The 14,015-nt window shown below is 34.5% G+C and overlaps 1 protein-coding gene and 1 long non-coding RNA gene across 16 annotated transcripts in view; one reads left to right on the top strand and one right to left on the bottom strand.

Annotated features, from left to right (window-relative positions):
• Positions 1 to 14,015, bottom strand: part of DMD (dystrophin) — a 1,063,969-nt gene that overhangs the window by 745,573 nt on the left and 304,381 nt on the right. For all 15 annotated transcript variants that reach the window (XM_040530986.1, XM_040530983.1, XM_040530994.1 and 12 more), the window contains 3 exons: positions 12,411 to 12,512; positions 12,199 to 12,306; positions 5,380 to 5,559 (listed from right to left, as the gene is read on the bottom strand). In XM_040530986.1, coding sequence (XP_040386920.1) covers positions 5,380 to 5,559; positions 12,199 to 12,306; positions 12,411 to 12,512 — 390 coding nt within the window. The remainder of the gene's footprint in view (positions 1 to 5,379; positions 5,560 to 12,198; positions 12,307 to 12,410; positions 12,513 to 14,015) is intronic.
• On the top strand, positions 896 to 9,433 carry LOC121057255. The gene is made up of 3 exons (XR_005813728.1): positions 896 to 1,636; positions 7,351 to 7,540; positions 9,132 to 9,433. It is a non-coding gene; the product is annotated as an uncharacterized LOC121057255 (long non-coding RNA).

Below are 14,015 nucleotides of genomic sequence, written 5' to 3'. Positions count from 1 at the left end.
GAAAGGGGCATACAACCAGCCTGTTTTCAGCAGGCAACAGTAAAATTAACAAAAAAAATAATAATAATAATAATGAAAATACTGCTGACTTCACCAAATATTTTACATAGTGTGCTAAACAAAAAAGTCTTGCTGTTCTTTGTCCAGTCTGCCAGTGGAAATTATGGGTAGGGAGGTCCATTACCACTGTAATTGTGGCAATCTCAAAGCAGCCAGCTCAGTGCTGTGCTTCCCCCTCTAGAAATGACCAGCTGTCTACACTTTAGAGAAAGAATCTGAACTGCTCAGAACACAATGAAATTAAGATTCAAAAAAGTTAGCTTTTTTGTTTGTTTTGTTTTTTGTTTTGTTTTAATCTCTGGATTGATGACATCAAATGGGGTAAACTGATTGTGAAATGTGGGGACTTAAATAACGTATGAACTACATAAATTCTGTGGAAGAAAAAAAAAAATCCAGTTGGCTTTTTAATCACTGCAATATTATATATTAATACTTGGTTCCCTCAACAAGATTGACTTTGATATCTTCAACTATACAAATCACAGTAATAAGGAAACACTTCTGTATAACTTTATTAACACTTTATACAGCAACATTTTCAACATTTTTTTTAAATTAATTCTATTTCTGGGTAGGAAGAAAGAGCAAAATAAAGCTCCTGAGGTCCAGGGTACTATGAAATTTGAGGACAACACATGATGTCATCTTTCCCTTGGTTGTCTGTGCAGCTAAGAGCACTCCAAATCATTACTTGCTCCATATATGAAGCTTTTACTACAGTCACCTTTTCCTCTTGTCACAAAATTCTTATTGCACTGAGTTTTATCTAAAAATCAATGATAGGATGTTCCTGACACCTGAGGTTGTATCCCACCATGTTCCATTTGCTAGGGTACTGTAGGAACGATATGCAGCATACTGCCAATGGCACAGGAGAAGCAGTTTCAGCTGGTGATTTGGTACTGTGCTTCAAAAGCAGGCAGTATAATTATCATATGCTCAGAGCAGTCAAGTCACGATGCTGTTGGGAGTAATGACTCATGTCAAAAGAGTAAAGAAGTATTTTTCATGCTTAATCAATAGGAGTGGAGTTTAAATACTATATACTTTAAAATGAAATGGGAGATATGAATTTGAAATTCATAATCATTCTAATTACAGAGACTGGGGAAGGCTAAAAGGTACTGAAGATTACACTGCAAGGTGAAGTTCAGGAACTTGGTATGTGTTTAAAGAGTGCAGACACTTTAGTGGGTAAAGGAAAATCCATAAAAAATTAGGAAATACAAAAAAGGAAATAGCTTTTGTTTGCCTCCCTAGCAAACACCTCTAAAACCTATAAAAAATGAAGTGGTTTGTTTCATGTATAGTTCAAGGATGGTCCAAATAATGACAATATAGTTTCCTTGTCTCTTTAAGTTCCTGAAAGGCACGTATAAATCCGAGAAGGGGTGATACAGACTGGTCCTTTAACCTGCTAGAGAATCATATGGAAGTGCTAAGGTGACTCACAAGGCTGCACGTTAAAAGGCTTTCAAAATACAATGCTTGCCTTCGCTTTCACATCAGCAAACTCATCCTTTTTTTGGAGTGGACAAATTTCAACCTTCCTTTTCATCTTCTACAAATAAAAGTATGTACAATTTGTGTATAGCACTTCAGTAGTTTTATGCCATTTTATTTCTCTTTTATATGGCAGCCTACCTTTAACACCATCATTTATTTCTGCCTTTGGAAATGCCCTGAGTCCTGATATAGCCATAATTTTCCTTAACACTCACTTTTGGAGCTGTCGGGAGTTCTTTGATAAAGTGTATGCATGTGAGTGGGGAAGTTCGGATGAAGAATGTTGTTTTTGTTAGTTTGGGAAGGCTTTCAGTACAATTTAGTGAAGCATAATGAAGTCACTAAAGGTGCATTTAGAGTTTCTGAAATTTATACATTTACTTTACAAAAGTTGTCCTTGTCCTTGTTTCCAATGTGTGCTCAATGAAGAAAATCAGTCACTTTCATGATGAGAATAAACTGCTTTTTAGGGGTGTCTCTCACCCTTGCCATCCATTCATTGCAGCAGAAGCTTCAGCCATGATTTCAGATTAGATGCTTAGCTGAATTCAGTGCTGTGAAATTTAGATGTGGGAAGATTCACATTTTATCTTCTGCACATTTCCTTTGGGATGTATAACTGTTCTATGTCTAATTGGAGAAGCAGCTTTGATCTAAGGCTGAGATTGTCTGTTCTATATAATTTCGTATTTTGTTTGCTAGTTAATCATTTAGTGACACTCCAGTAAGAGAAGGAGGGGAAATAACTAATGACAGAAATAGAAGTAAGAAGGTACTATAAGAATTATTAATGAAAGCAATAAAGTTCATTTTGAAGTCCATATCCAAGTTGGAAGAATAAAATCTGCATTTGCTGATAGATTTTAGTGAAAAATGTTATATTTATTGTCACCCTTTTCCAACTCCTCCTCAGTTCATGATTAGCCATAATAATTAGATCTTCTTTTAAAGGCATTTTCTTCTTGCCGACTAAATATGTAAATAAGCTTTGTAATGAATAAACCACACTAGCATTATCTGTCCTGCCTAGAAGGAAATACACGACAATAAGCACACCATCAATAATTCATAGTGCTAGGGTAAATGTGAGGACATACTAGACTGTGTAACAGTGTTTTAGGAAGTGATCCTTTAGTTAGCACAGAATATGCAATGTCTCCAGAATTTGAAGCAATATGCCCACATCACTGTACCGATTCTGTGCCAAGAAAAGTAGCTTCTCGGAGGAGGAGAAGATTATCAACTGAAGTGAGGTGTTATGATAAAGCATTTACACTGTTTTGGAAATCCAAAGCATCTCCCACCTGTGCTGCCCTGTGATCTCTGGATGTACAATCTTGGGATTACTCACTTCACAAGGAGGCTATCTTTTCTGTAATCTAAGTTCTATTTAAGTTCCATTTTGAAAATGGAACTCACTTGCTTTTAGAACTGATCACCAATCTAAACCCTTGAATACTTTGGACTGGTTTCAAAAAAAATTTTTTTTTTTTTTCCCAACACATCATGACTGCAGGTTTTAGCGATTTTAGTGATATAAAATACCAGCAGTCTTGAGTTCTGAACCCTACTGTCTGTTCAGGAGAATCTAGACTGTTAATTGAAACGTGTTTTTTAACCTAATAATATGAATACGCCAAAACAAATGAAGCTATGCATGCTTTAGGGAGTGCAGACAAGTATAGAAAAGAAGGGTTTGCACCAACTTGTAATTAATCTTTCAAATTGACTTCAAAAATTTGTCATGGAAAGTGTGGGAACTTTACACATAACATTATGGATGCAGGTTTGAAATACTTGTCTTACCAATAGGACAAATATTTTAAGACAGCTATGCTACTAATAGGGTTTAGAAAAAAAACAAACAAGCAACAAAATATGAATGAAAATGTTATGTAACTTTTGTATCCAGAATATTGATTCTCACTGAATAGTTTATAGGACATGCACAGTTTATAATAAATTAGGCAGCCTTTATATGATTCTTTTTTTTTTTTGTATACATGGCATTTGTATTATGTAGCTTCTACTCTTCTCAGTTTAGTAGGTGATTTATTTCAGCATACTCAGTTTATCTTATGAAAGTTTAACATTCCTCTCGTTCTTGTTGTTAAAGTAAATGAGAAAAGTTATAACTGTTATTTGTTAAAATCAGAGATGTTAAGGTGTCAATTACTAGTGATATTTAACAAATATATGAAAGTAATAGAACATTATGAAGCCTGAATATGTGTTGTTTTTAAAAGGAGCTATTGAGTTCCTTTTTATATATGTAAGAACATATTTATGTTCTTAAAGAGTACATACTGTGTAGGCTATAATGAATATAGTTCTACAATGCTTGTTTCTTTTGTAGGACACAACAGTAGTAGGAATACATAAGCCTATGACCTGGCATAATAATTTCTTGAAATCACATGACCCTAGCAGTCCCAAATTCATTTTCTTCTGCTTAGAAGCAACAGGTTTCCTACCGCAAATATACATGAGTTAAATCAAATTTTCAACTGTTACAAATACTGTATAGCACAAACTGATTTTGACTTCTGTTACTAAGTGAAATTGCATCCCTTCTCAATTTTCTTCTCTCTCTTCTGTTGTCCCAAACTGATTTTTCCAACTTCAGCTAAACAAGGAACTACACCACAGACCAAACTAGAAGATTAATGTATATGGGTTGGAATCAAAAGTATTAAGGGGTACTTAGATCACTACAAAAAGTATAGCAGTTTCATTTAATTGACTTTCTCCAGTTGTGCCCAGAATGAGTTTTTAGAAGCATAAGCATATGTCAGCAAAAACGTGCATCATGATAGAGGGGACTGAATTAAACTGACCAGAAATGCAACAAACACTGTAGGAACAGGACAGAGGTGCATGCAGTAGCATTCTTCTCTATGTTATTATGAGAAAACATTTTTATGTCTGTTTCCATTTCCCTAGTCGTATAATGCTACTACAAAAAATAACTCAATATTAGTAATATAAGTAAAGGAATGGGAGAAAAAAAAAAAAAAGAACAAGTGAGCTGATTTGGGTTTAAATCCAACAAGAAAGAGATGCTGACAAATGGCTGGGAAAAACAGATATTTTTTATCCAAAAAAAATATTTTTGGATATTACACCAGAGCACTGATTTTTGTTACCTAGTTTAAAAAACGTGAAACTTTAAACCTCAGTTTATATTTTAATATTATGAACATTATAATTATGAATATTATAAACAGAAAGGAACAGGACAGAATAATAATGGCTGATTTTTGTTTTTGTTTTTAACTTGGCATTTGGGCCAAAAGTATTGCTTGGTTTATTTTTCCAAGAGGCTTCTCTTGTTGTGGCCTCTCTTTTTAATCTTTATATCAGCAAAACATAAGCAGAAATAAAACAGTAATTGAGTAAGTGCTCACTGTTGAAAAGAAATAAACATAACTGCTGTTTAACTAGCAAAAAGTTTTTACACCAATTTCAGGCTAAGTGCTATTCCACAGAGACAGACATAAAACAGTGCACTTGAAGTGACCACATATTATAGATTAAAAATGTGCTAAATGGAATGAATATATAAAATATTCTAACAATCTGAGAATGTAATCAACATTGTAAAAAGAGACCAAAAAAAAAAAAAAAGATAAATAATATCGTGGAAAGTTACATTACAGTTGTATTATGCTGTCCTAAAAATAAATTAGTTCTTAACAAATCATGCAGGAAAAATATTTAAAACAATATAACTAACAGTGCCAACACTACTTCAAGCATTAGTCTGGCAAAGGATTTTATTGTCAACTGATAAAATAATTTTTTACAAACCTGCTTAGAATTGCTTTCCAAGTTCTGCACAAGGCTATCCCAACGCTGGGCAAAATTTTCAAGACGGCTTTCCAGCTTCTGAGCTACTGCTTTATTTTTCACAGCTACAAGGAGGTCTTGGCTGAGTGAGTTTAGCTTACTCATCATTTGCCTTTTCATTTCCAGATCTCCTTTTAGGATCTGTTAAGCAAAGCAACAGCAGGAAGACAAGTAATTCAAACGGAGAAAAAAAATCCTTAGAGGAAAAATCCTAAAAAGAGCATCATAGAATCATAGAATATCCTGAGTTGGATGGGACCGACAAAGATCATCGATTCCAAGTCCCGGCTCCACAAAAATCATCACACAAAATTCAGACCGTATGTCTGAGACCATTGTCCAGACGCTTCTTGAACTCCAGCAGGCTCGGTGCCATGACCACTGCCCTGAGGAGCCTGTCCCAGTGCCTGACCACCCTCTCAGTGAAGAGCCTTTCCCTAACACCCAGCCTGACCCTCCCCTGTCCCAGCTCCATGCTGTTCCCTCGGGTCCTGTTGCTGTCCCCAGAGAGCAGAGCTCAGCGCCTGCCCCTCCGCTCCCCTCGTGAGGGAGCTGCAGGCCGCCATGAGGCTTCCCCTCAGCCTGCTCTGCTCTGGGCTGAACAAACTAAGGGACCTCAGCTCCTCCTCATACACATTCTGCTCTAGACCTTTCACCATCTTTGCAGCCCTCCTTTGGATGCTCTCTAATAGTTTTTATGTCCTTCTTATATTGTGGTGCCCCAAACTACACACAGTACTCAAAGTGAGGCCGCACCAGTGCAGACCAGAGCAGGACAATCCCTTTCCCTCAACCAGCTAGCAATACCATGCCCAAGGCACGCTAGGGTATGGTTGGCCCTCCTGGCTTCCAGGGCACACTGCTGGCTTATGTTCAGCTTGCTGCCAACCATAACAACTGGATCCCTTTCCATGGGGCTGCTGGGCTGCTCTCCAGCCTCTCATCCCCCAGTCTCTACAAATGTCCAGGGTTGCCTCTTCCCAGGTGCAGAATCTGGCAATTGCTCTTGTGTATGCCTTTTTTTTTTTTTTTTTTTTTTTTTTTTTTATATATTGCCCAGCCCTGTAGTCTGTCAAGATCTTTCTGCAAGGCCCCTTCACCCTCAAGGGAGTCAACAGCTCCTCCTAATTTAGTGTCATGTGCAAACTTAGTATGCATTTGAGTCCTGCATCCAGATCATTTATAAAAGCATTGAAGAGAACTGGCCCCAGAATGGAGGCCTGGAGAACCCCACTGGCGACTGGCCGCCAGCCTGATGTATCTCCATTTACTTTAACCCTCAACCCATCAGTCAACGTTCACCCATTGTGTTATGTACCTGTCTGGATATATGCTGGACATTTTGTTCAGAAGGACACTGTGAGAAACAGTATCTAAAGCTTTGTTGAAATTCAAAAAGATTACATCTACTGGCTTCCCTTGGTAAAGAATTGAAAATGGTCAAGAATATTTCATACAAACTCCTATACTTCTGAGGTGCTGTTACTGTAAAAACTGCTGGTAAAGCTGACATAGTGGAATGGACAGATTGCACTTCACAAAGCAATATAACATGACAGGTGGAGCAACTCCAGACATCAAAGCATGCCTCAGGTGGTGGTATAAATCAAAAAAACTAATAGCTGTGTGGCTTTATAACCTTAAAGCTGCACTAATGTTAACAACTATATCAACATTTCAAACAATGTTTCTTCAAACATTTGTTGTGCTTTGCCAATACTGCATATTAAAACTGGGGAAAAAAAAAAAAAAAAAAAGGTTTCGAGAAAACTAATTTTTAATCCCAAAGCAGGGTTTTTTTTAAAAAAAAAAAAAAAAAAAGAAGAAAAAGAAACAAACAACAACAAAAAAAGAAACAAACAAAAAAGTTCTTAAAATAAGTAACTTAGATTTGACAGTATTGAAGAACCATATATTCCTCATCTTTCTCAGATCTCAGCAGGTCCTGGTTATACAGCAGTCATCTCCCAAGGAATCCAGAAGGCTGGGGAGTCTTGGGAGCTCTCCTGAGTGTGCAAAGAACATGGCAACACAACTGGGAGTCTGGAAACCCCTGTGTGCAACCTCTGCCTCCTGGGAGTCACCATACAGCTTGACGGCATAGATGCTAATGGAAAACAAGGTATCTACAGTCTTCTTTACATCTCTACTGCAGTAAACTACAAAGGGATCCAGAAACTCCTGGGATCTTTACATACAAACCTCTCTGTAAAGTAGGCTGTTCAAAGATCCAAGAGACATCCACAGCATCAGCTGCCACCTGGATTTTTTTTTCATTTTAATTTTCTTAACTGTACAGGTTTACCTCATTCAGTTTTGTACATTATTAATTCTCTGCATACTTATGGGTACTAACCAGGGCCAAATTATGAACTCTTTATGCAGCTGAGGGTTGCAATCTAAACCTCAAGTCTACACATTTCAAAAGGAGTAATTATACAATTATTATAGATAGATTATAGATAGAAGTTACCATACATATACTTTTCTGCAGCCATATGCTCCAAAACTATAATATAAAACACATCTAAGTAAATAAAAATTTGAAGCCTTTGTAAACATTATTATGCCATTTATGTGTGATTTGAAACATCGTAACCACTGATGTTAGGTACCACGAATACCAAAATTAAGTTGACATCTCCCTAAGAAATAGCTGCTACCACAATTCATATTTAACAATCTGTTTACACAGTAGCAGATCTAACACAGGGAGCAGACTAGGTGTAAAATAAATTACCATCTTAAATTTTGCAAGGATTACTATATTTTACCTTTCCCTGGGGCCTAAACTGTCAGAAAAAGCTTGTTTGAAAGCTTCATACCATCAAAACCATCAGAAGTTGTACTCGGTGAAACATCATTAAAAAATTCTGTCTTTCAATGTTTTATTTCCAACCTCTGTTGATGTCAACAGCTATAGAAAATGAGTTCAGCATCAAGCCAAGATACATAGAGTACAACCAATAAATGAAACAATACAAAAGGAAGGATGCTAAAACTTTCTGTCAAAGCTACTGCTCACAACAACTACCTAATGCTCTTTTGTGATAGTAACAGTTAAACTGCAAAAACATACTGGAGGATTCTGTTTTCACATTTCCTTACTGAAAACGTGCTGGTGTTCTACAGTAACCAATACATGCTCTAGTTTTGATTTTTTTTTTTTTTTCCAGTACAAGAATAGACTTCAAGCTAATATCAAAATATGTAATTTAGCTATTTGCAAGAAAATAAACAGGACTGTTTGCTTTATGAAATTAATTATCAAATAACTCAGTCATAACTTCTATCAAGTGCATACTGTAAACTCCAATATTTGAACATTATAAAGCAGTTTACTTATTTGTGGTTAATGTGCTTTCACCATTTTTTTTTGTTTTGTTTCCAAGTTTTTACTTTAGTTATTACTGTTTTGCTTTTACTTAAACCTCACAAAAACATTATTTGCTCATTGAAATATTATAGCAAGCAACATCTGCTGTAAATTAATTGGTTGGCTGCTGATTTATTCGAGTAAGAATCAGTGTTAATACAGTATCTTATTTATTTCTTCTAATAAGTAAAGAAATTTGCATTAAGTGAAGCAAGTGAAAATTTAACTATATGCTAATCAATTGAATTTATTAATTGAATTAACTCTTTTATACCTTTGCAGTAGTTCTCAGCATTTTATATTAAAAAAGAGTAATACCATTCCCTTCATTTTACAGGCTGCAAAACTTAAGCGCAGAACATGGAAACAGCCTATCAAGCCCATGCCATAACTGCCAATGAAATTTCACTTCATTCTGCACACTTGTGTTATGCCTTCTCCGTACATCATATCCTCCAATTTATTTCATGCTCTATGTCACCCTTTGTCTTGTGTAAGAATTCAAAGATAATAATAACACAGTTATTCTAGGGAAATATTTTTAGAACTGGAGCAACTACCCTTCAAGATCAGAAACAAATGAACACAACTCAGTTTTAATACATGAGCAAATACAAAATATATAAATAGCATATATAAATGTATATATATATATATATAATTTTTAATATAAAATATATAAATTCTGAATGAATCCTCTTGCACAAGCCATTTGATATTAAGAAATACTTTTTTTTTTTAAATAATAAAATTTACCTGAACAAAAATTCTTACAAACAGACATTGTGGATACTATATATAAATTAAGAAGAAATCTAATTGACTTTATACCAATTAAAAAGAAAAAAAAAGAGCTAGAACTGGATGAATTGGTAATTGATCAAAAATAAATTTCACCGATTCATTTCAGCTGGTAAAAATTAACAATGAAAACTCGACTGCTAAAGCCAAGCAAAAAGGAGAGAGAGCATCATAATATTTGGGACCTCCTGAATCTTTATTTTTTTTAGATGGATTTCAAGTTCCCACTGTCCAGAGTGTATCCTAATTTCCATATATTAGAGCATTCTGACACCAAATTGAAAATCAAAGTTTAATTTACATAGTTTTACTACAAATGTGTTTTAATTTGCCTCCATTTTCCAGTTTGGCAGAATGACATCTGAGAAAGAATCTGCAGAGAACTGGTATTTGTTAATAATGATGAGCCTGCAGTCAATTTTTGGCAAACATGTTTGTTTATACCAAGTGAAATGATCAGAATTTGGGCTGCCAAAATCTCCCAGCACTTGTAAAAAAGGAATCCACATGTAGAGAATCCCAATCCTTCTGTTTAGGATTCGGATTATCAGACCAGGTAGTTTATGTAAAATAGGACAAATAGGCTGGAAGCTCTTCTGCCATATCATGATATCAAAACTAAAAATCTTAAGATATGATGTTCATTCCTACTGAACTTGTTTGAAAGCAAACAAACAAACACTGCAGTTTGCTGCTAGAAATGATTAGAAAACTGGTGGACTGAGCTACCACACTGTTAACAGTATAAGCATTTTTATGTTCGTAAAGAATGTATGTGAATTCTGATTATTACAACCCTAGAAAAGGCTGGCCTAATTATAATGGCAATTTTTCATGACAGCTGCTTCATTACACCCAAACACATCACTATGTCCAAAATAACATAAACAAAAAGACAAGTATGACTTGCACATCAGTGTCAGCATATAATGATCCCACTTTCCCCTATTTCTAAAAGCCAGTCCAAGAGTCGAAAAAATGTATTTCCTGACAAGAATTTTCATGTGGGTAATGCATTAATACAAATTCTGTGTGATTCAGAGAAGACTAAAATATTAAACCGTCTTCCACAGAACTCTTGAGAATTCAATATTGTGTGAAGGTAGAAATATGTCACTGGAATTTGGAGAAGACTGCTACTGAGTCTAAAACCTGATAGGTCCAGTGTGATGAAATAATCACTTTCGTTATTATCATGTTGAAACATTTAGTTCCATGGCAATGCTTTTGTTACAGTAACAATTAACAACTTAAGCTGGCAACACAATTAGCTTTGTAAGTGTGTGTCTTTATTTCATTAACCATATCTATGAAAATACCATTAAAGGCAAGTATTTCCTTCTTGGCATCATATTTCCAAGCAATTCTAGAAGGTACCCAAACTGGTCTTATCTGTAACACTTTCAAACCATTATTAGCTTTCTACTTCACTATTTCTGATAAATGTTTCAACCTCCACTTCCAATCTCCTCCATCATCTTGCGAAAACCCAGAAATGCTAAATTATTGAATAAATCTCAGTTTCTTGCTATACATTCCTTTTCATGAAGGGACTCTAGAGCATCGTGGGTTGCCTCTAATTCATTACTCATTAATAAAAGGATTGAAATCAATGTCAAGATTGCTTACAGGTTAGATTACTAGAATTTGCAAGAAGCATATACACAGAGACAACTGACTACATAAATAATTCCTTTCCTTTACATGGAAGTTGACTTAATCCTAAAATAATCTTAAACCACAGTCCAAAGTCTTGAAATAATGCCTAGGAGTCTTTTTTTTTTTTTTTTTTTCTCCTATTGACAAAATAAATAACAATATCTGTTTAAACAGAAGAATGAAGTTCCTAAGTTCAAAAAGAAAATGAAATTCCTAGTTACAGTACTAATTTACCCACTTTAACAAAAGCATGGATGTGAATGTTTCCTTTCCTCTAAATGCATAAGCAGTCATTCTTTAGTATAAGATAATGCCTAACACACCATTTTATTTTCAAAGCTCCTAATGTTATAGAACCAAGACCAGTTTGCGCCAAGTTTTGCATCTTTACAGGTAAGTCATCTTTTTAAGCCAGTGAGAAGTACATTCCGTCCATAAAGATGATGAATTGTAGAGTATTTTCTGAAGAATAAGGCAGAAGATATGTTGAAAAGAGTGTATTTCGTGTATGTATGTGGATTCCCAAAACACAGTTGAGGTAAAATTGTAAAGTAGTATTAATATTAAAATTTAAAGATTTTTGTGTCTTTAGCTTTTTCAAGTTTAAGGAATGTATAATAGATTTTGCTGTATGATAATTACTTACTCACATGACTATGTCTTTGTGCATATATATAATCACGTATTTAAGACACAATGCTACTGCAGTTCACTAACTTTTGGCAGAAGAGACAACCAAAAAACATATCTGTTAACAAGTTAACTTACTAGCAAGATCATGGACCAACCAATTCCACACACTATTCCATAACATCCATTCCCAGAAATATGAACCAACTATTATTCTATTAAACTGTAATGTCTGAGAGTAGGATAAAATCACATGCACTCATATTAATGAATGGGAAAGCTGAGCATAATATAGGACAATAAAAAATACATACAGCTAGTTTGCGTAGACTGGTCAGCATTTCATTTTGATCTTTAAAGCCAGTTGTATGAATTTTGCTCAGAGCATCCTCTTTCTCAGTAAGCCACGCATCAAAAAGGCACTGAAAGAAGATTGAAGAGAACAGCATGAAAAGGCTTCATTCAGGCCATTCCTAGTGCAATTTTTGGAAGGACGTTCCAATTTATAACTGCTAACACTACTCACCTGCTCTTCTGCAAAGTGCTGCCATTTTCTAAGAATATCTTGCAGAAGGACCCATCGCTCTTCTGTCCATCTGCAGATGGCTGCCCACCTGTTTCCAAAGTGCTAGAAGGAAAGAAAAACACAAAAAGTATTTGATTACATTTTTTAAAACAATGCAATCTGATCTTCCTATAGCACAAATGTTTGTGAAAACACTTTCATAACTCACTTTTTGCAATCTTAAGTCCTTAAAATATGTTGCATGTTACACTGAAATAGATGTTACCACTTACTGAAATAAGACTCAAATGGAGAGAATAGGTAAAGTGATATAGCCAGACAGAGGGAGATAATTTTAACAGTAATCTAAAGACACATTTTTCTGTTAAGTCTTTGGCACTGTGCTGTCAAAAAAATAAAAATAAATAAAAAAATCCATAACTTTATGAATCCCAAAGCACAACTACTTGAAATGTAATTACAGGGGCCCAAACAATTAATTGTAACAATAAAATATCTGTTTTTTAAGTTGTTCTGTCAATGCATTTGATCTAAGTTCTTTTTTTCCTTTACAATATTGCCGTAAGAGAAAAAAAACTTTAAGGTAGCAGTAGCACAAACTGCAGTGAGGTTTCTTGTATATTTCTAGCATATGCTACTATATAGCTGTGCAAAATGCTATGTTGTTCTTTCCCTCATTTTAACTGAAAGTGAGAATTATCACTTTACTTAGTTTTCCTGTCAACCTTGAGTGAAAAATGCCCGAGACAAGATAGGACTTACTAGAGCTGTGATGGTGCAACATGCTATAAAATTTTCATTGTAACAAATTACAATGATTTAATTACCCTTGAACACCATATTCAAATTATTCAACTCCTCCCAAATAAGAAACCTTATAAAATCTGAAGGATACTCTATACTACTGTGTTCTTATTTTCCATCAACTTCAATTGCATATGTACTGACAAAAGAATTTTTTTTTCCTTTTCCTATTTATTCATATTTCATATTTTTGTATTTATTTTTTCATGGGGCTATAATTTAACTTTAGCAGAATTTAGTATTCAAAATGTGAATTCTTAAAACCAGGATATTAAAATATTATATCTAACTGAAATGCATGTGAAAGATCCAAACGTACTTTCTATCAGGATTGAAAATTTTATTTTGCATTTCCTAGGAAATGAAAGGTAAAATTTTAGGTTGCTGTTTGAATTTGTGGCTTTAACAATTTTATATCAAAGTAAAAAGTAAGCAGATTCCATATTTTTCTTTTACTGAAGGGTCACACCATAATAAATCTTGCAGACTGAACAGGCAGTTGTCATGACATTCAGTCATATCATTACTGGTGAAACACTTTTGCCTTCAACTTAGTAGGAAACACTGCAACATTTTATTCATTCATTTTACCTCTCATCATTAAATAAATTTGTAAATTGCATTATAATTGTTGCAGAAAATAATTGATGACCAGCCAATAAAAATATCATTATTCATTCATTCATTTATTTATTTAAATGCCCTTTGTAGGAAACTCATGACTTTATAGATAGTATTTTTTGGCCTCACAGGCTAAATACTATGTGTACTGTAATGCATAGTCAATAACGCCTTTTCTGC

Source organism: Cygnus olor, chromosome 1, assembly GCF_009769625.2.
Source record: "Cygnus olor isolate bCygOlo1 chromosome 1, bCygOlo1.pri.v2, whole genome shotgun sequence".
In the NCBI taxonomy this organism is placed as follows: domain Eukaryota; kingdom Metazoa; phylum Chordata; class Aves; order Anseriformes; family Anatidae; genus Cygnus; species Cygnus olor.
This window is presented reverse-complemented; position numbering and strand designations above follow the sequence as displayed.